Raw genomic sequence first — 20,026 nt, forward strand, 5'->3', positions numbered from 1 at the left:
GTTGATACCATATACTGAGAAACTGGAAATGCTCTGTATTGAAAAAATGGAGCACCTTACAGATAATGGAGTTTTAGGATCTGCAATGGTTAGTAATTAGCTTCCAGTTTACTTCCTTGCCTGGAGGAATACTGTAGATTTGTCTATCCTACAGTTGATCACAGATCTTATTTGGACTGGCCATGGCTTTGAGATACTACCTGTACTTTATGTTAAGCACCTGAAAGTCAGTAACTAGGCCCATGGACCTTCATTCTGCTCCTTCTCAAAGGGAAGAAAAGGAAATAAGTATAATGGGAAGAGCAGGCTGGACAAGGAAAGTTTCTGCTGGGTATTGGGAAGGGAGGGTTGTGGGAAGAAAAGGGGAAACAGTTTGAATGGAGGGAAGCCAGCAGAGGTGCTTTGGGGGCTCAGGAGCTAAAAAAGATTGGGAAAAGATAGTGCACCAATGTCTGGGACTGCTCTGTGCTGTGTGGGCTGGGGAGGGGGGGAAGAAAGACTGAAAGCCAGGGTCTCAGAGTAGGAAAAGGCCTGCCCCCGCCCCACTCTAGGAGCCACACCTGGCTTGGCTTTGGGAGCACTCCAAGACCAGGCAGGACCACAGTGATCCTAAGCAAGCATCCTATCTGAAGTGGACTCCATGACATGCGGGTCAAAGAAAAGACACTTTTGTAGCAAGAAAACAATCCTGGGAAAATATCAAAAACTTGCCATGCAAATTCAAAATGTATTACACCTCAAACACTCAACTTGTTCATTCACTCATTTTAAATGGATGCTAATGAGTGATGAGTTACATAAAGTGATGCAAGATGGATGTTTCTAGAGATGTTTCATCCTAAGGAAGACTGCAGTAAGGTTGAATGCCTCTTAAAATAGCTGTAAATTGCCTTAAGATTTCACTACAATGACAAAATAAATATTGAGGTAGTTACTGCTGCTTAGAGGTGGCTTTTTCAAAATGATTTTAGATACAAGAGAAATGGATACCAACTCTTAATTCAATGCAATGATTTAACAGTGTTGCATAGATTTCTGTATTGTTATTGGCATTTCTCCTATGGACAGCTTCTAACACAAGCTTGTCCAAAATGCGGCCCACGGGCCGCCATGCAGCCTGCCAAGGCATGTTCTAAGGCCCGCAGTGCTGTGACGGGAAATTAAAGTAAACACTGTTTACTTTCGTTCCCACCCCTTGTCCCTCCCCCAGCCTCTCAGTAGCTTCCTAATAGCTGCTGAAGGGCTTGGGAAGGGACAAGGGTCCCACATGCACCGCGTCAGCTTGATGCTGTTGATGCGGTGCATGTGGGATGCGGAGTAGCTGTGGCGCTCAGGACAGGATGAGCCCAGCTGGAGCAGCAGGGGCTCAGCTGCATTTTCCCCCTACCTGCACCAGTCAGTCCTGAGCGGTACATAGCCTTGCCGCCACCGACCTGGGCAGACCTGTCCCATCTAGAGCAGCACGTGGCTGAAGCCAGCTTTCCACGTGCTGCTGGGGATGGGAGGAGCCTGGCCTGGTCGGCACCAGCCAGCAGAAGCAGCGGTGGAGCCATGTGCCACTCGGGACCGACTGGCACCAGCAGGGGGAAAATGCAGCTGAGCCCCTGCCACTCCGGCCAGGCTTGTCCCGTCCTGAGCAGCACACGGCTCTGCTGTAGCTTCTCCTGGCTGGTACAGACCCGGCTGGACTCCTCCCATCCCTAGCAGCTTGTGGGAAGCCAGCTTCAGCTGCATGCTATTCTGGATGGGACAGACCCAGCCAGGTCAGCACCAGCTAGGAAAAGCGGCATGTAGCTGAAACTGGCTTCCCACAGGCTGCTGGGGACGGGAGGAGGCCGGCCAGGTCTGCACTGGCCAGCAGAAGCGGCGGCGGAGCCATGTGCCGCTCGGGATGGGACGAGCCCACCCAGAGCGGCAGGGGCTCAGCTACATTTTCCCCCTGCCTGCGCCGGTCAGTCCTGAGTGGCACACAGCTCTGCTGCTGCTTCTGCTGGCTGGTGCCAACTTGCTTGGGCTCCTCCCATCCCCAGCAGCACATGGGAAGCCAGCATGGGGGGCCTCGGCAGGCGGGGTCCTGGAGTGACTTCTGCGGGGCGAGGTGGTGGGAGCTGGTGTCTGCCAGACCCCACACTCTGGGCTCACAGTGCTGAGGCCACCAGGGCTGCGTGTGTGGGTGGCTGGGCACCATGATGAGCAGGGCCGTGTGAGCAGGCAGGTGAGGGGCTGTGGTGCAGCGGCCGCCTCACTCCAGCCCCCATCAGGCAGCGCCAGCTTGAGGGGCTGCGCTACTCAGGGGATGGAGATGTGGAGCTATTTATTTCTCCCCTTCAATCCCTGGGGCAGTAGCTGACTGGATGCAGAATGGGTCCCTCCTGCCCCTACCCACCAGCAGCTAGCATGAACCTTGCAGTAACAGGCAGGTACAGTAGGGCTACACAGGCAGGGTCTCTCTGGCCCAGGACAGAGGGTGTTTGCACATGGCTCGCCACCCCACTGGGGGATAAAAAAAGTTCATGATCCGGCCCCACATTCAAAAAGGTTGGACACCCCAGGATTTAATCATTTTAATAATTATGCAAGGAAGACAGAAGCCAAGCTTTCTGAAAACAACACGCATTTAGTCTCTGGATTAGAACCTCCGGCCAGAGGTTAATTGTCCTCCCTCCCTCCCTCTCACACACACAAGCTAACTACCCTCATTATTCATACCCAATGCCCACACCCACTGTGAGATCTGGCTCCTAAACAGAGGTGTTCCCCATATGAAATGCACCTGAAAGCTACATGAGCATCTTCACTAAGAGTGAAACACTTCCCATTTTTCCACTCTGAGGGTTGACACTCTACTTCTGTTTACATTTAAAATGCCCATCTAGAGAACTACATGAAAAAACTGAACCAAGGTAACATAAAACAATTTTAAACCAATTAAGTAAGTGCTAATCTCTGCACAAAAGTTATTATTTCAGGACAAATGTAGCCCAACTCCTAATTGGTTTTAAAAAAACCTACTCTCAAATTTAACACTGGATGAAGAAATGTTAAAGTTGGAGCAACTGTACTGCATTTTAATTGCTCTCACATAACAATTAGAACCTGCTAGTTGGTGTCCTTTTAAAATGTTCTCCTTTTGAAAGGGCTCCAAGGTTTGTGGGTCCACACCCAAAGAACAAGACATGATATTCGTAAGTTCTAACTCCAACTGCAACCTGGCCAGAGCTATTCCCACTGGTCTGGCCTGGAATACTACATGGCTATCATCTAGGAGCAGTCCCTTAGAACAAACCTCAGTATGCCAGGCACTACTCAGCAAGTGTAAAATCGGTCCCCATTTCAGAGCACTTGATATGAATGATCAAGTATTACTTGTCCTCCAAATCCTCTCTGCATCTCTTCTCAGTTTAACATTTCACTTATTCTGTCAACAGTATTTCTTTAACTCACTCTGCCCCTGCTTCCCTTACATTTGCTCCTCTCATTTCAGCTTTTCTGAAACTACTGACCAAGAATGGGTTACTATTATGTTTAGGAATAACAACACTTGAAAGCTGCTGTTTGTATTTCACATACTCATGCTCTGCTTGATTTGCCAGGTTTCTTGGGTAGGAATAATAATGTCTTCATAATTGTCCACACAGTACATAAAACAATCCTTGACTTGGGGGATTTGTTACCCGTCAGCTCCATGTTCTTGGGGAACCCCGACACAGGACACAGACTGTCTGACACAAAGAATTGCACCTCCCCCCCCCCACCTAAACAGAAACTGATTAAGATGCAGTGAGAGACACACCTAAAACCCTCCAGATAAGGGTGACAAAAGTGAAACAACTGCCCTAGGTCTCATCTGCATCTGAGATGGGAACAGATGACCATTCATTTACATGAGAGATGGAGAACAGAAAGCCCGAAACAGAGACTGCAGTGAATTCTGGGATCAGCGAAGCAGGGGAGCGCTGCATGATGGGGAATCTGTACTCTAAATGCTAATCAACCCACACACCCAGCTCAGCATTTATCAGACCAGTTCTAATCTGGATTTACAAAGGACTCCCCGCCACACACACAGACCTCTAAACTTACTCTTGCTTAATAGGCATCTAGGGCCGTACATTCCTCAGTCCCACTATGGGAGGCCTATGTAAACTTAATTGGCTAAAACTCGGATGCCGGGTTAGGGAATGCTGAGGCAACAGACCGAGTCCAAGGGAGTATGGATAACATTTGAACAATGGTACACGGTTCATCACAGCATCCAGCCCATTGGAGCCCTGACCACAAGTGTAATCATACTTTTCCCAGGACAACGGGTGGAAGTCCTCTCCACAACAGGTTATGAACACTCCAATAAGTGCCTTAAGTCTGTTAAAAGACTATAGTAAGATCTGGAAAAGTCATGCTAAGCTGAGGCTTGTTCACAACAAGTAAAAATCCAAAATGCTGATGCTGCAATCTATTGTTTCTGAAGACACCAAGAGATATCCCATCAAGTATATGCGCTATCCATAGGAATGTCAAGCTGGCTCCTAAGTATGTGTTTCCTAAGAATCAATCAAGTTCCTGAGATGTTCCAATCAGATAACCCCTTGTCATTAGAGAGGACAATTTGATTTACACTACTGAGAATGCTTGAAAGAAGCTGAACTGAGGTATAAAAATCTGTAAAAGAAGCAGTAGTGTGTGTGCTGGCACCACCCGCCTTCTTTTTGAGAGGCTGCAGGAAGAAAATCATCTCCCTTCAAGGATGGTGCTGAGAACTTTGACCTGTCAGCTTTGCAACCCAAGTGCCTTGGACTGGTGAGAGCCCAGCTCTCTCTCTAAGCACAGATTTCTGAACTTGAACTGTATTAGTTAAGCTTGAGCTAAGTTTCCCCAAATACTTAGTGAAACCAGGGTATACTGTAACTGTTTGTTTTTCCTTTGCATGTCTATTACTACTATTGTCATTATATATTTCATCTACTTAGCAATAAATAACTTTTATAGTCAAACTGGTGGTAATTGGGTATATTTTGCTGCCTTCACTTCTCTTTTCCCCACTTGCTCTGCAGCAACGCTTTAGATCCCTGTGTAGCCCAAAAATACTGTGGGGTCTGCTCATAAAGAGGCTAAAAGATTGGGACGTGCTCAGTTTGAAACACATAAGGGGATCAGCTTGTACAGGCTGATTGACCCAGTTTGGCTCAGATGTGCCCTAATGAACTGAAGGCTGGCCCATGAGGGTGTCATCTGGACACCCAGCCAGATTCAGAGGTATTCTGTTTAACTGTGTGCTTGTGTCTGACTGTGGTTATTGTTGCTCTGATGAACTGATTCTTGGCATATGAGGGTGTCAGCCTGTCCATGCTGATCAACCCAGCCAGGTCAGGCGTGTCACGTTAATCTGTGTGTGTTTGTGTGTGTGTATGACTGATTTGGGGACTGGAGGAACCCAGCCCCACCGAACTGAGTCCTGCAAGATAGCTCCATTGGGGGTGAGGGCTTGCAGGGGGAGAGATACAGCTCCGTATAGAAACACCAGTAACACAAGCAGCATGTTAATAGAATTGCCAAGACCCTAGCCCTAATAAATGAGCACACCCCAAAGTAGTGGGCAAATCTGGTAACAGATCCTAGGTGTGACCATAATATACTCAACATGTATTTGCCGTTATTGTGATATATTCCTTTTGTTTTGGAAACCTAAAGATTTTTTTTTTTTTTTTTTTTTTTATAAACAGAAGATTCACAGATTAACAGACTATACAGACAGAAGGGACAACTGTGGTTCTTCACAGACCTCCAATACAACACAGACCATAGGACTTCTCAAAATTAATAGCTGTTTTCACTAAAACAAATGTTTCAAGAAAAAAAAAAAAAACAAACAGTTATGATTTACACATGGGTCTGCGATCAAGAATCCACCACAGGCTTTGGTAAGATGTCCCAATGGTTAATTGCCTTCACTGTCAAAAACAGAGCATCTTATATTTTGTCTGAGTTGATCCAATTTAAGTTTTCAGCCACTGCATCTTGATATACGTCTCTTTGCGAGACTGAAGCGCTCAAAGCTGTATTTCCCTCAAAAGGTATTTACAGTCTGATCAAGTTACTGCTTACCCTTCTCAGTGATAAACAGATTAAACTCCTTGAATTTCTCACTATAAAATGTGTTTTCCAATCCTTTAATAACTCTTATGCCTCTTTTCTAAACCCATCCAATGTATCAACATTCCTTCTTCCACAGGACCAGAACTGACCACAGTTCTTAAGTTATGACTTCCTTTAATGGAAAGGAACGAAACATGACTAGAGAGACTTATCTTAAAATCACTGTTACACCGACAGTAAAATTCCATTATATTCTTTGGGTAAGTGATATGTGTCTGACCATGTAATACAAAATAAAAATCCTCTATTTTATCTTCAAAAAAATCTACTTGTAACCTATTTTTCTCATTCTACCATGATGCACAGACACCGCTATTCCTTTAATTTCCTCTTACTCTCCTAACAATTTTCTCTTTCTTGGCTACTTGTTTTGCCTCTTTCCTTGGTCCCAACATTTAATATCATCTTATACACTTTGAACTACTTTTCATATATTTTATACTAAGCTCCCTTCCTTCTTCTTTTGCTAGCTGTCTTTTTTTTTAAACCATGTAACACTTCATCTATAGTGACCACACAGTATACTGGTTTTACTTTTTATTTTTTTTAGTATGCTTTTTTACACAAACTAAGCTCCTTGGGGGATAGAGCTGCTCTTTTCTCCAACGCCCTTGTGGTAACGCAATATTTACACTCACCACACTAATTAACAGTGCAACATCTCTTTTGGACAACTCATTTTGATCATTACAGCCTAACTCTCACTATATTCAGATCTAAAAAGTCCCCTCCTAACTATTCACATATGTTGCATATATGGAAACAAAAGCCATCACCCACAAAGTCACAGCAAGTGCTTTAGACACATTATGACCAATGTAAATAGACTGTGTAATAACTGGCTTCATCTGGCACTCCCACGCCTATAATATTCTGTAGGTATAACTAAGTAACTCACACCCAGTGACAACTTTTTAAAGGGAAATAAAAATTACTTCCAAATTGATCTTACAGAATATATCTCACCATATGTAAGAAGAAAGCAAATGAGTTTTGAAATACTTGTTGACCCTTGAAACCAACAACTCAGGGATGGGCAAAATACAGCCCATTCTATCCAGCCCACAGGGCCTCTAAAATTTTAGAAAATTAATTTTTATCTGTCCCTCATTGCCTGTCAAAGATGACTGGCAGCCAGCAGCAGCAGGACCCAGCAGAAGCCTGTGGCGGAGCAATAAGGCAAGCCCAGCTCCACTCCACCCCCCTCCACCCTCAGCCCCAAACCAGTAGTCTCTGCAGACCCTGCACTGGCTCCCCACCCACATCCAAGTAGAAAGTAAAACAAGATTGGGAAGGGGGGGGGGAAGAAATGCTGGAGCAGCCCAGTGACAGGGAACCCCTGGTGCTTCCCAGTCCAGGGGTGGGGCGGGGTGGCAGAGCCACAAGCAGCAGTGGAGGCTGCAGGGAGTGGCAGGGGCACGCGCCACTCAGCCACTGCTTCTCACCAGTGCCGACCTGGCCATGCCCATCTCATCCCGAGCAGCATGCAGTAAAGCAGTGGCTAGAGTGGTCTTGCTGCATGCTGCTTGGGACGGATCAGGACAGGCCCAGCCAGGTCAGCACCAGCAAGTAGCAGCAGCTGAGCCACGCGCCGCTCAGGGACTGCCCAAGCTCACCTGCGGCTTCCCCTCTCCCGTGCTGGCCTGGCCAGGCCTGAGAGGCATGCAGCAAAGCCGCAGCTTCTATTTACCTCTGCTGGCCAGTCCCAAGCGACACAGCTCAGCTGCCGCTTCTCTCCAGTGCCGACTTGGCCAGGCCTGTTGCATCCCAAGTGGCATGCAAGGAAGCAATGGTGCTGACCTGGCCGGGCCCGTCCCGTCCCATCCCATCCCGAGCGGCATGCAGCAAAGCCAGCCCAGCCACTGCTTCTCTGTGTGCTGCTGGGAATGCGACAGGCCTGGTCGAGTCAGCACCAGTGGCTGGCCCATGTGCTGCTTGGGACTGGACAGGCCAGGCCGGCAGAGCTAAGTGCGCAGCTTTGCGCAGCTGTTCCCAGAGCCCCGGGGGACTCTGCTCCACTCATGCTGTGCCCAGAGGCTGAGCCAGGAGCCCCCCAAGCCCAGCATCCTGCCCCTGCCAGGTAGCATCCTCTCATGGGCAGGGCAGGGCAGTTGTGCCCCATCCCATGGAGCTGTGTGGGCCAGGCCAGGCTCCACTTTGGGTGATGCCCAGTCTGTGGAGCTCTGAGGCAGTTCCCACTCCCCTCCTGGCCCTCCCCCTCCAGCTCCCACCTTCCCAAGGGCCTCTCCAGGCACCTGCTTCTCTCCACATCTCCCCTTCCTTTCTTTCCTCTCTCTTCCCTCTAAGAAGTTTTATTTATGGTCACCAGGTTTAGAATTTTTAGAAAACCTGGTACTTACCATAAAACAGAAACATTTATTATTATTAACTATATTAATATGTAGTGTATCCTGCCACACACACTCTGCCCTAGTTTTGTTTTTTGGCATGCCAGCACTTCAGCACCTTACCAGGTAGACATTGTGGGTATTTTGGCACTCCAGCCAAAGCGTGTTGCTACCCCTAACATGGTACAACTTCCAGTTCCAAGGCCTTACTACCCCCTCCCAAAAGGAGTACTTCCAGGGGCAAAGGGAGGGATGTCCAGTGGCAAAGGGTAGGGGTTAGGGGGCAGGACTTCTGGCCACAAGATGGTGACCAGGGGGCAGGACAACTGTCAAGGGGCAGGCTACCCATGCAGCCCTCCACAAGCTGTCAAGCCGCCCACCACCTGAAATAAATTGCCCACCCCTGCGATAACCAGAAACGGTAATTCACTATAAAGTTCCAATGCAATACTTTGCCCTTATTTTCACATCTTATATATCTATCATACCTTCCATTCCTCTCTCCATGGTTCTATGCTTTCAAAGTCAGAAACTCTTGTTTCAAGTGAGTCACTGTCAGACTAAAAATGCATATGGAGCTCTGCAAGACAAAAGGCTTAACCCACATTCCTCCTTTAAATGTATAATCATCTCAAAACTGTTAAGTTACTCTAAACATTTCATAGATTTTTAGACATTTGGGCTGGAAGGGACCTCGGAAGATCGAGTCCAGCCCCACACCCAAAAGGCAGGAAGTCAGCTGGGTTCACAGAATCCCAGCAAGATAAGCATCAAAATTTCTCTTGAAGGTGTTCAATTTAGGTGCTTGAACCACCTCCTGTGGCAGGCTATTCCAGACCTTGGGGGCTCGGACAGTGAAGAAATTCTTCCTTATGCTCAGCCTGAAATGGTCCTGCTGGAGTTTATAACCGTTGGACCGTGTCATCTCTTGAGGCGCTCTGGTGAACAATCGTACCCCCAGATCCTGGTGAACACCCTAATAAAAACTTATAGGTGGCCATCAGATCACCCTGAGCCTGCGCTTTTCCAGGCTAAAAGCCTGGCTAAAGGTTAAGTTTCATTTATCAATGTAGGCACCCTTTCTAGTAGGGGTGCGCCAATGTATCAGCTGGCTATCAGATCAGGGCTGACGCCCTTGTTTTAGATTACAATGTACATTAGAAAAATATTATGTCATAGGGTCGTAACTTTTTATTTCTTACAGTAGCATGTTTGAGTGTTCCAAGTGTTATCTTAACTGTTAATTTACTTGGTTAATAATATTTAAGTCTTAACAATTCCTATTATGCTTTCATTCAGCCCACAAGGTTAAAGTTAACAAACAAAGCTATGGTTATTCAGATGCACTATTTGTGAATTTCTCACCTTAACCTGTTTAAATTATCATTTGTAAATGATGTAACTGAATTTCCTGGATTTACAGTACGTAATTTTGGGATTACTGCACTATTCATGAGCTGAAGATTTTGGGGTGGGGAGAGGTATCTTATCGAACTAACTGCATGGTTGAAATAAAATTTGGCAAAACTTTCAAATGCAAAACATTCTTCACACAGCTATGCAGTTGGTCTAATATGAGATACTGCCACTAAAAATCTTTGCCTCTTGCATAATTCCTAGACCATCATGATTACAACATTACCCTAACACTGTAATATTTATATGGGGGGGGGGGCGGGGAGACATGCAATTAATTACTTGCATTTACCTACAAGCATAACACCATTGTTTTATATGTCCAGGAAAAGCTGACAAAGAAGCAATACAACAGAAGAGCTAACCATATATTATTCAGGATGAAGAGTTAAGATGCATAAAAATAAGTTATCTAATAACTGTGATGTGCAGCTTTGTTTTTTAAAAAGACTGGAAATGTTATGTCTCTCTTCTTTTTATCTGTGAATTCCCTGAGTTTGGTACAAATTACATTTCATGAGCAAGCAGCGAACAAAACCCAGAAAAAATACTGTTACATCGGGGCAGGCAATTATTTTGGCTGGAGGGCCACTTAACAAGTTCTGGTGAGGCACTGAGGACTGCAAGGGCAGCCCTATCTGTTGACAGGTTCCCTGTCCCTAATCAACATCTTGTGACCAGAAGTCCAACCCCCTAACCCCTGACATTTGCCATCAGCAATCTCTCCCCTGCGAGATAGGAAGGATGGGACAGGGAACCGAGGCTGGCACCACCAGTTGTCTTGAGGTCTGTCCCACACCTGCCCAGTGGGGCTGCAGTGAAGCCAGTGCTGCCTCCTGCTGCACCAAGCGCACACTAGCTCCTGGTGCTGCTCTCCATTTTCTACCTGTCCCATGCCTGCCCTGCAGGGCTTTGTGAGCAGACGAGTTCCTTCATGCCACCCTCAACACGAGTTCCTTCATGCCACCCCCACTCCATGTCCTGCACAAGCAGGACCAGACTGAACTGCAAGCAGGGCCCACCCCACCCCCCTCAATGCTGCAGTTTCCCCTCCCTGCTGCAGTGCTCTGGGCAGCAGGTAGGGACAGGAGGAGGAGTTGCTGCAGACTGGGGAAAGCCAGCAGTTCCCTGGGCAGTGGCAGCAGCAGCCTTGCCTGGAAGCTGTGCCTACTGGCACCCTCTAGTGGGGGAGGCTGGGAGTGCAGCACATGTTGCCGCAGGCAGGACTTGGCTCCATGCAGAACGCAGCTGCCAGCAGGGCCAGATCTCATCAGCCAGTGAGCCGTATTTTGCCCACCCATTTGTCGCCTCTTACTGAAGACATGAAGTGTCATATCAACCTTAACAGTCCAATCATTCATTTTAACTTTTATGGTCAGGTTAATTAGTATACCATAGATGTGTAAAGTGGACAGGGCATAGTATTGAACCTGGCCTTCCATTTGCAATGGACTTACTGGTTTAATGGGCTGGCAATATCTGAAGGGATAGGGTACAGTGAGAGCTAAGTCACTGAAGTAGCAATTCAAAGGCTCCTTTTGAACTCCTGTGTCATGCTAACCTGCACTACTGCCTCAATTTCCCCCAGCACTGATTTCTCAACTCAAAGCCAAGCCAAGGCACCTCACAATAAAGAGCAATAGGACATGCCCTCATCCACACCCAGGTGACCGCAGAAATAGTGATGAAACAGCAACACATCTTTGCTGTATGAAACTAGAGCCCAGACAATGCTAATTTGGACACTCAGACCCTGAGGGACATTTGGATTAACCACTCAGTGAAGACTTAAAAGGAGTTAAGTCTCTGCTAGGCATCTCCCAAATAATCCTACAAATCTCTTTTCCATTACACTAGCAACAGTTACATTTATATTATGCTGGCCTTCACACTAAAGGCTTTTTTGTACACTGGAGACACTAATGATGCATACAGGTATTCTGTAAGTAGACATTAGTAGCTGGCATAGATACAGTACACTACACCCAAATGAAGTACAATCACAGGGTGTGTCACACATACTGCTTTCTGCTTGCATTCCTAGGACTTCTCACTTGTCTTATCTGGAACTTTATTTAATCACTTGCCTAATTCAGATTATCTTATCTAAAGACACCCAGGTCTACAATACAGCACATCTTATCAGTGAAGCTATAACACATTATAATTGAAGCAAACTTCTAATGCCTTGGCTAGTGCAGTGCTTAAAAAAAAATACATAGATTCTCAATGACTTTGCAGATCGAAGGGAAAGTCAATAAAATCAGCTAAAAAGCTCAAGGATATGAAACAAATGAGTTTTCGTTAAAAGTAATGAGTAAGAAAGAAAAAACATGTTTATACTGCATGTTTACTGTTTAGGAAGGTAAAGTTTGCTACTGGCAAAAGACAGCTATAAACAAAGAGACCATTGGAAAATAATCTGAGTTATGCTTGCAGCCAGATAAATGATTCATGGACTTCAATGTCATGAAGTCATAAATAAAATAAAGATTAAATACTTAATTTGAGAAAAAAAAGATGGTATTTTGCTCCATTTTATGTAATACAGCTTATTTTAAAACAGGGGTCGGCAACACCTAGCACACGTGCCATTAGTGACATGTGGAGACATTTTTGCTGACGCCGCGGCAGAGCCTGTATGTTCTACTGCCCTACCTCTTGCTCCAAGGCTGCGCCCTCCAGCCTGGCTGGCCCCTGGAGGGAGCTGCAGGTGGACAGGACTGGGGCTGAGGCAGGCACTGCGCAAGGTCACCACTGTGGAGGCTTCAAGCAGGTGGCAGATCCCTGGGCCCAGGCAGGCAGACACTGGGGGGACGGGCAGTCAGGGGCAGGGTCTGGGCAGCACGGGGGGCAGCACTGCAAGCCAGTCCAGTTGTGCCCTGTTGAGACGGCTTCCCCAAACAACATTGTAATATAGCAGTGTAGCAGATCTTAACTTGTGTTATCAAAAGCAACAGTTTTTTGATAACATAATTTAAACTTGACAATAAACCCAAGCCTTTAAATGTCAAGAATCAATTCTATTCTGGATGACCCAGTTCTGTGGATCTTATTAAAAGAAAAGAAAACTCTGGGTAAGCACAAAGTTTTTCTTTTCTTCACAGTAAGATCCACAGATCCATTACCCAAGAGGATTTTCAAGTGTGCCTCCAAAGGACAACAGAGTCATCATCTTTACTTACGAGTATCCCAACAGACACATGGGCTGCTTGCAGACATTAAAAAAACCCCCAAAAACAACACCACCAAATAATGCTCTTTACTAAAAGCAGCAGCGCATTACTTTGATCTGACTAGGCAGCATCCATATAAATCAGGCATGTCTGCAGGGCTTTTTGGAGCTTTCATCTAACAGCTGATTCAATCAGGGCTCTACTGGGCATGTGCTGGGCTCAGCGCAGAAGCACACTGAGTTTAAAGTAAAGAGGCATTTTGGGAAGTTTAGTTAACTGTCTCCAAGCAGTCATGTTGTCCTCTGCACACCAAGATGCAAAAAAAGAATCTCCACCATTCCTAGTAAAGGGTATTGATCTCTTCCCAAAGAACTGGCTGAACTCTCAAATGCAACCAACTGAGTAAGGAGGTAAAGCAGGAAACTGGCTGGCTACTGGAATCAAGGACAATAACAAGTCCTTTTTCAGATGCATAGGAAGTCAAAAGAAAAATAAGGGCAACACAAGACCCCTGCTGAATCAATTGGGGCAGCTGACAACTGACTCACAGGAAAAAGTTAATCTCCTCAATGATTACTTTGCGTCAGTTTTCCACCAGCCCAAGGGGAATCACCACCCTGCCTGACAGGACACTGGACTACGAGGGTACAGTGACCATATGCCTAGATTTGGCAAAGACATTGTGAGGGAGCACCTGGAGAGGCTGGACATCCATAAGTTAATGAGCCCTGATGAAATGTACCCAAGAATGCTAAGAGTTGGCTTACTTCTTAGCTCGGCCATCGGTGTGGATATTTGAAAACTCATGGCGCTTGGGTGAGGTTCCTGAAGACTCCCCCCGAAGTGGTGCAAGCACCTAGTCTGGACATGTTCACACTGCATTTGGATGCTTATCTTGCTGGAGTCATCTAACCCCAGCTGACTTCCTGCCCATTGGGCAGGGGACTGGACCTGATGATCTTGCAAGGTCCCTTCCACCCCTAATGTCTACAAAATTTATGAAATCATACAAGGTACCTGGGTCCTCCTGACATCCCTGGCTGTGGGCTCCCTTAGCCCAACAGGCCATCCCACTGCACCCACAGTGACACAGACAGGCAGTGGAAGCTGGAGGAGGTAAGGAGAGCCCAGGGACTTCCACAGTGGCAGCTGCAGCTGGAGAACAAGGCAAGTAGCACAGGCTGGGAACTCAGGGGCCACAGGCTAACCTCCCAGAAGCCACATGTAGCTCTGAAGTCACTGGCTGGACTGCCCTGATCTATGATCCATGTTCCATGGCGTCCTTTTCACTAGTCTAGCATTCACCTTTATACAAAATGGCTCAGCTCTGTGACTGCTCGAGTAACAGTCTGTGCTTATAGACCTATAGGCTGCCACAAGTCAGGATTTTGGGGGACTGGAAATGCTGAGAGAAGAAACTTGCACAAAATTTGCTGCTACTGTGCTTGGGCTCTGGCCATTACCAATAAATCCTCATACTTACTTGTTAAAATTAATTCTAAGAGAGAACTAATCAGCATATAATATTAAAACTAAATCTGTTTGTCCTGGGAAGTAGGTTTCCTCTGCCCTCCGACTGTGGCAGCTCTTTGCACGTTATACTGAACTGTTATTATTCTCCCTTGATTAGCAGCAGAAATATAGTGCTGATAGCTTATTTTTATTCTAAAAGTACAGAAAAAATGAAAAAACCCTTTAAAATAGAGTTTATTTTATAAAAAAATTAGTCTAAATGGTTATTTAAGATGGAGATGATTTATTGCCATTTGATTTCTGAGATTAAAATTAGGTTTTTAAGCTATACTTTAAACAAAATATTCAGTCAGTTCATTATTTTCCTGTTTTATCCCAAATAATTTCCCAGGTGCTAAAATGAACAGCTCTTTTTGTTTCAAAGCCAAATATTGCTCTGCTTAGAACTCCCTAAAATGTCATTTCAACAGAGAAAAGCAATCAAGTAGGAGTTAGGTTCACAGGAGTGCAGCTCTTCTCCAGCTCCACTTCATCCTTCTCTCAGCTGCTGAGGCTGAGGTCCCTTTCTTTCCTGCCATCATGTTATTCCTTCCTGGACTTCTCAAAAATTCTGCTTGTTTCTAGTCTTCACACTACCTGTAAATTTTACCACCCCACTGGGACCTAGATAATTAATATATATTGAACACCAAGCCCTTGAAGAAACCCCACTGTTAACCTTCTGCTATGCTACAAATAAATTTTTTCTTTTCTCTCTTGCAAGTTCCTAAGCTTATGACAGTACTTTAGCTTTCACTTTAATTGTGTGAAGGTCTTTGCGAAAGACAATTTGAGGTCTAAATAAATATATATAAAATGGTTTGAGGTTTAAATAAATAAATATATATACACCCACATGCATGCACATGTACACAGCTTCATTTTTATCTACTATTTCAGTAACTGTAACTTGAAAGGTCATTAGATTTGCATGATATAATCCTTTTTAACATATGAATGTCTACCAAACTCATGCCTGTCAAATACTCAACAAATGATTCCATTATAACACTCAATTTTACCGATAAGATTGACCATATATTTGGTAGGTGAAGTACCGCTGTTCTTCATTCCTACTTTTCTGAAAAGTTTGCAACTAGGTTGGCATACTTAAGATAGCTAGAAAACAAAGGAACAAAATACATATATAAAATGAGGAAAGCAAAGGGAGCAAAGAAATCATTCTGGTAGTATTCAAAAGAAATTAAACAACACACCAAATATGATTTAAAATATCTAAACTAAACATTATATATGGCATCAAGAGAGCAGGAAACAACAAATTAGAGGACACATGATCAAAACACAAATAACTAACTGTTGGCCTAAACAAGGAGAGACTATACCTGCTGCAACTCTGCGCACACAGCCTGCAAATAGAGATCTCCATGTGCAGCATGTTTGACTATACAACCTTTATCAATTATCTTTTTTGATTCAACATTTTCCACATCTTGGTTGCTAGGTCAAACTTATGACCATTAAAGCTGTGTGGAAAGAAGCGAACAAATACATGTACACAATCTGAGGTAGACAAAAGGTGAAATTCTTACTGAATGAAACAATCTTGTACTTACATTAACTCTGAAAGCTTGTACAGTGTTATCCAGGAGAAGTATATTGCAAACCACCTCCGTATGCTGCCTGTCTCGTGCCAGCTCAGACGCTCGTACATTGTAGGTTCTGCCAGCAGGCAATCGGAAACGTGCGGTCATTACTGTCCCCACAAGGTCTTTAGAAGAAACAAAAATAAGAAGGTAAACGCTGTGATATGGTTTAAAAAAATAGCAAAAAAATTTGTTTTTAAAAGAGGCAACTCTATACCAAAGCTATTTTGTTAAAATAGTGTCCGATACATTTTCATTGTTTTCAGAAATAGGTAAGTTACTACTAAAAATCTAATGCTGAAGTATAATAATGGCCCCATTTCATCAAATTACTTAGCTTTCTGAGTTGCTACCTATTTCTTCAGGACTGAAATTTAGGATGTTTATTTAAAACTTTAAAACTAAGCCCACTGGGGGACGGGGGGCCTACCGCCACTGCTGGCCCACTGAGCAACCTTTGCAAAGCCAGCAGGCCAAGCAACTTTAGGGAGCCCACCCCTGATACAATCTGTGGGCAAGGCAAGAGCCCCCAAGGGGACACTTGCCTGCCTGTACACAAATGCCAGGAGCTTGGGGAATAAGCAGGAGGAGCTCATCCTCCTGCTCAATGCAAATCATTATGATGTCACAGGAATAACGGAGACCTGGTGGGACTCCACCCATGACTGGACCTTGGGTATAGATGGCTATACCCTGCACAGGAGGGATCAAGTAGATAAAAGGGGCAGGGGTGTAGCTCTCTATTTTAAGGAAAGTTACACAGCCCTGCAAGCTGATATTGGCGACCAGGGTGGACAACTGGAGACCCTCTGGGTTAAAATCCATGGGGAACACGGCACAGGGGACACAATGGTGGGAGTCTACTACAGACCTCCCACCCAGAGTTCTGAGCTTGACCAGGAGTTCACCCGGGAACTGGCTGAGGCCTCATGCTCCAGGACCACGGTCGTCATGGGTGACTTCAATTACCCAGACATCTCATGGGAGGAACACTCAGTAAAATTCGAGCAGTCGCAAAGCTTTCTCTTGTGCATGGATGACCTTTACCTGACTCAAGAAATCTATGGGCCAAGAGGCAAAGCGCTGCTCGACCTGGTACTGGCTACTGGGGATGACCTAATCAGTGACCTAGTGATCGATAGGAAGCTGCGTGACAGCGACCACGAGCTGATCACCTTCACCATCCACCATAAAGCTGGCAAGTCAGGTAGCAACATGGAAGTCCTTGACTTCAGGAAAGCTGACTGACAAGCCCAGGAGGCTTGGCAGTGAGGCCCTAAGGGACCACGACCCCAGGGAAAGGGGAGTTCAAGAAGAGTGGTTGCTCCTCAAGGGAGCGATCCTCAATGCACAGGTTAAGTCTATTCCATCTCGGAGGAAAGGCAGCAAGAGGGCACAGCAGCTCCCCTGGCTCTCCAGGGACCTAGCAGACCTCCTGAGACTAAAAAGAAAGGTCTACAAAGGATGGAGGACAGGATTCACCTCCAAGGAGGATTATTCTGCACTAGTCCAGGTCCTGCAGGGAGCAAACCAGGAAAGCCGAGGCTGCAACTCAACTCCAACTAGCTTCAAGCATCAAGGACAATAAAAAGTCCTTTTTCAGATACATGGGGAGCCGGAGGAAAAGCAAGGGCAACATTGTTTCCCTGCTGAACCAGATGGAGCGAAGGACAACTGACGCCCAGGAAAAAGCCGACCTAGATGGGTACTTTGCATTGATCTTTCATCAGTCCCATGGGACACCCATACCTGCTACAAGACAGGGAGGTCCGGGTGAGGGAGATCCCCTGCCCTCCATCAATGCTGACCTCATAAAGGAACACCTTGAGAAGCTGGATACCTTCAAGTCAGCTAGCCCTGATCATCTACACCCCAGGGTACTCAAGGAGCTGGCAAGCATCATAGCCCAGCCCCTGGCACAGATCTTTGAGAGCTCCTGGCGCTCTGGTGTAGTGCCCGAAGACTGGAAGAAGGCCAATGTGGTGTTTATCTTTAAGAAAGGAAGGAAAGTGGATCTGGCTAACTATAGGCCCACCAGCCTGACTTCTATCCCAGGGAAGATCTTAGAAAAGTTTATTAATGAGACCACCCTTAATGGACTGGCCAATGCCAACATCCTAAGGGACAGCCAGCACAGGTTTGTTGCAGGTAGGTCTTGCTTGACCAATCTCATTTCCTTCTACGACCAGGTGACCTATCACCTGGACAAGAGAGAAAAGATTGATGTTATACATCTTGATTTCAAAAAAGCCTTCAATCTGGTATCCCATGATCACCTCTTGGTGAAACTGGCCAATTATGGCCTTGAGTCCACCACGATCCGCTGACTGGGAAATTGGCTTCGTGGTCAGACCCAGAGGGTAGTAATTGAGGGAAGTCACTCATCATGGTGTCCTGTGACCAGTGGGGTCCCCCAAGGCTCTGTCCTGGGACCCATATTGTTCAACATCTTCATTAATGATGTGGACATCGGAGTCAAAAGCAGAGTGGCAAAGTTCACCGATGACACCAAGCTTTGGGGCAAAGCATCCACACCAAAAGACAGGCAGGTGATCCAGGCTGACCTAGACAGGCTCAGCAAATGGGCGGACGAGAACCTGATGGTGTTTAACACCGAAAAATGCAAGGTCCTCCACCCTGGGAGGAAAAACCTGCAGCATCCTTACAGGCTCAGCAGTGCTACTCTGGCTAGCACTACGGAAGAAAGAGACTTGGGGGTCATCATTGACCACAAGATGAACATGAGCCTGCAATGCGATGTTGCAGCTAGTAAAGCGACCAAAACGCTGGCTTGCATCCATAGATGCTTCTCAAGCAAATCACAGGATGTCATTCTCTCCTTGTACTCAGCCTTGGTGAATCCAATTTTGGGGTATGCAATTCAAAAAGCATGTGGAGAAGCTTGAGAGAGTCCAGAGAAGAGCCACGCACATGATCACAGGTCAGGAAAACAGACTTTATGATGAGAGGATGAGAGCCAGGGGCTCTTCAGCCTGGAAAAGCGCAGGCTCAGGGGTGATCTGACGGCCACCTATAAGTTTATCAGGGGTGATCACCAGGATCTGGGGGAACGTTTGTTCACCAGAGCGCCCCAAGGGAGGACGAGGTCGAACGGTCATAAACTACTACAAGACCATTTCAGGCTGGACATAAGGAAGCATTTCTTTACTGTCCGAGCCCCCAAGGTCTGCAAGAGCCTGCCATCGGAGGTGGTTCAAGCACCTACATTGAACACCTTCGAGAGCAAATTGGATGCTTATCTTGCTGGGATCCTATGACCCCTGCTGAATTCCTGACCCTGGGGCAGTGGGCTGGACTTAAACTTCTGAGGTCCCTTCCAGCCCTAATGTCTATGAAATCTATGAATACTTTCACTTAGGAAAAAAAAACCTTGTGACAGCTTTCTACAAAGCTTCATAATAGCTATACAACAAATCTTAGAGCCACTCAACATGTCAACTAATTACAAACAGACTACAAACAGAAAAAAAAAAGTTTATGCTAGAAATCTTTTAAGGCAGGGTACAGAACCCTGCTATCTAGCCCCCAGTGCTGTCCTTGGGTCTGATCAGGGGCACAGCGCACACTAGTCAGGAGCGGGGCAGTCTGGTCCACGGATCCCTTTCCCCTCCCTCTCCCCCAGCATACCTGATCTGGTGGCTGCTCTACTTTGTCTAGGATACCAGAGCAGCCAGAATGCTATCACATACAGTTCAGTTTGGCCAAAGCAGCAGCTGCACTGCATGCAGTGGATGCCCCAACTAGACTATGCCATACAAGGCACCCGCTCTGGGACACACGCCAGTCCCTGCTC

General features: G+C 46.1%; 1 protein-coding gene across 2 annotated transcripts in view; it reads right to left on the reverse strand.

Moving 5' to 3' along the window:
* The window catches only part of PTPN4 (protein tyrosine phosphatase non-receptor type 4), a 213,236-nt gene that overhangs the window by 132,703 nt on the left and 60,507 nt on the right, over positions 1–20,026 (reverse strand). For both annotated transcript variants that reach the window (XR_016442124.1, XM_090046053.1), the window contains exon 2: positions 16,183–16,337. Coding sequence is in view for 1 of the 2 variants with exons in the window: in XM_090046053.1 (XP_089902179.1) it covers positions 16,183–16,320 (138 nt within the window). In the remaining variant the exon portion in view is untranslated. The remainder of the gene's footprint in view (positions 1–16,182; positions 16,338–20,026) is intronic.

The sequence above is a fragment of the Crocodylus siamensis genome, chromosome 4 (genome assembly GCF_052110815.1).
Source record: "Crocodylus siamensis isolate JL-2025a chromosome 4, ASM5211081v1, whole genome shotgun sequence".
NCBI classification, from domain to species: domain Eukaryota; kingdom Metazoa; phylum Chordata; order Crocodylia; family Crocodylidae; genus Crocodylus; species Crocodylus siamensis.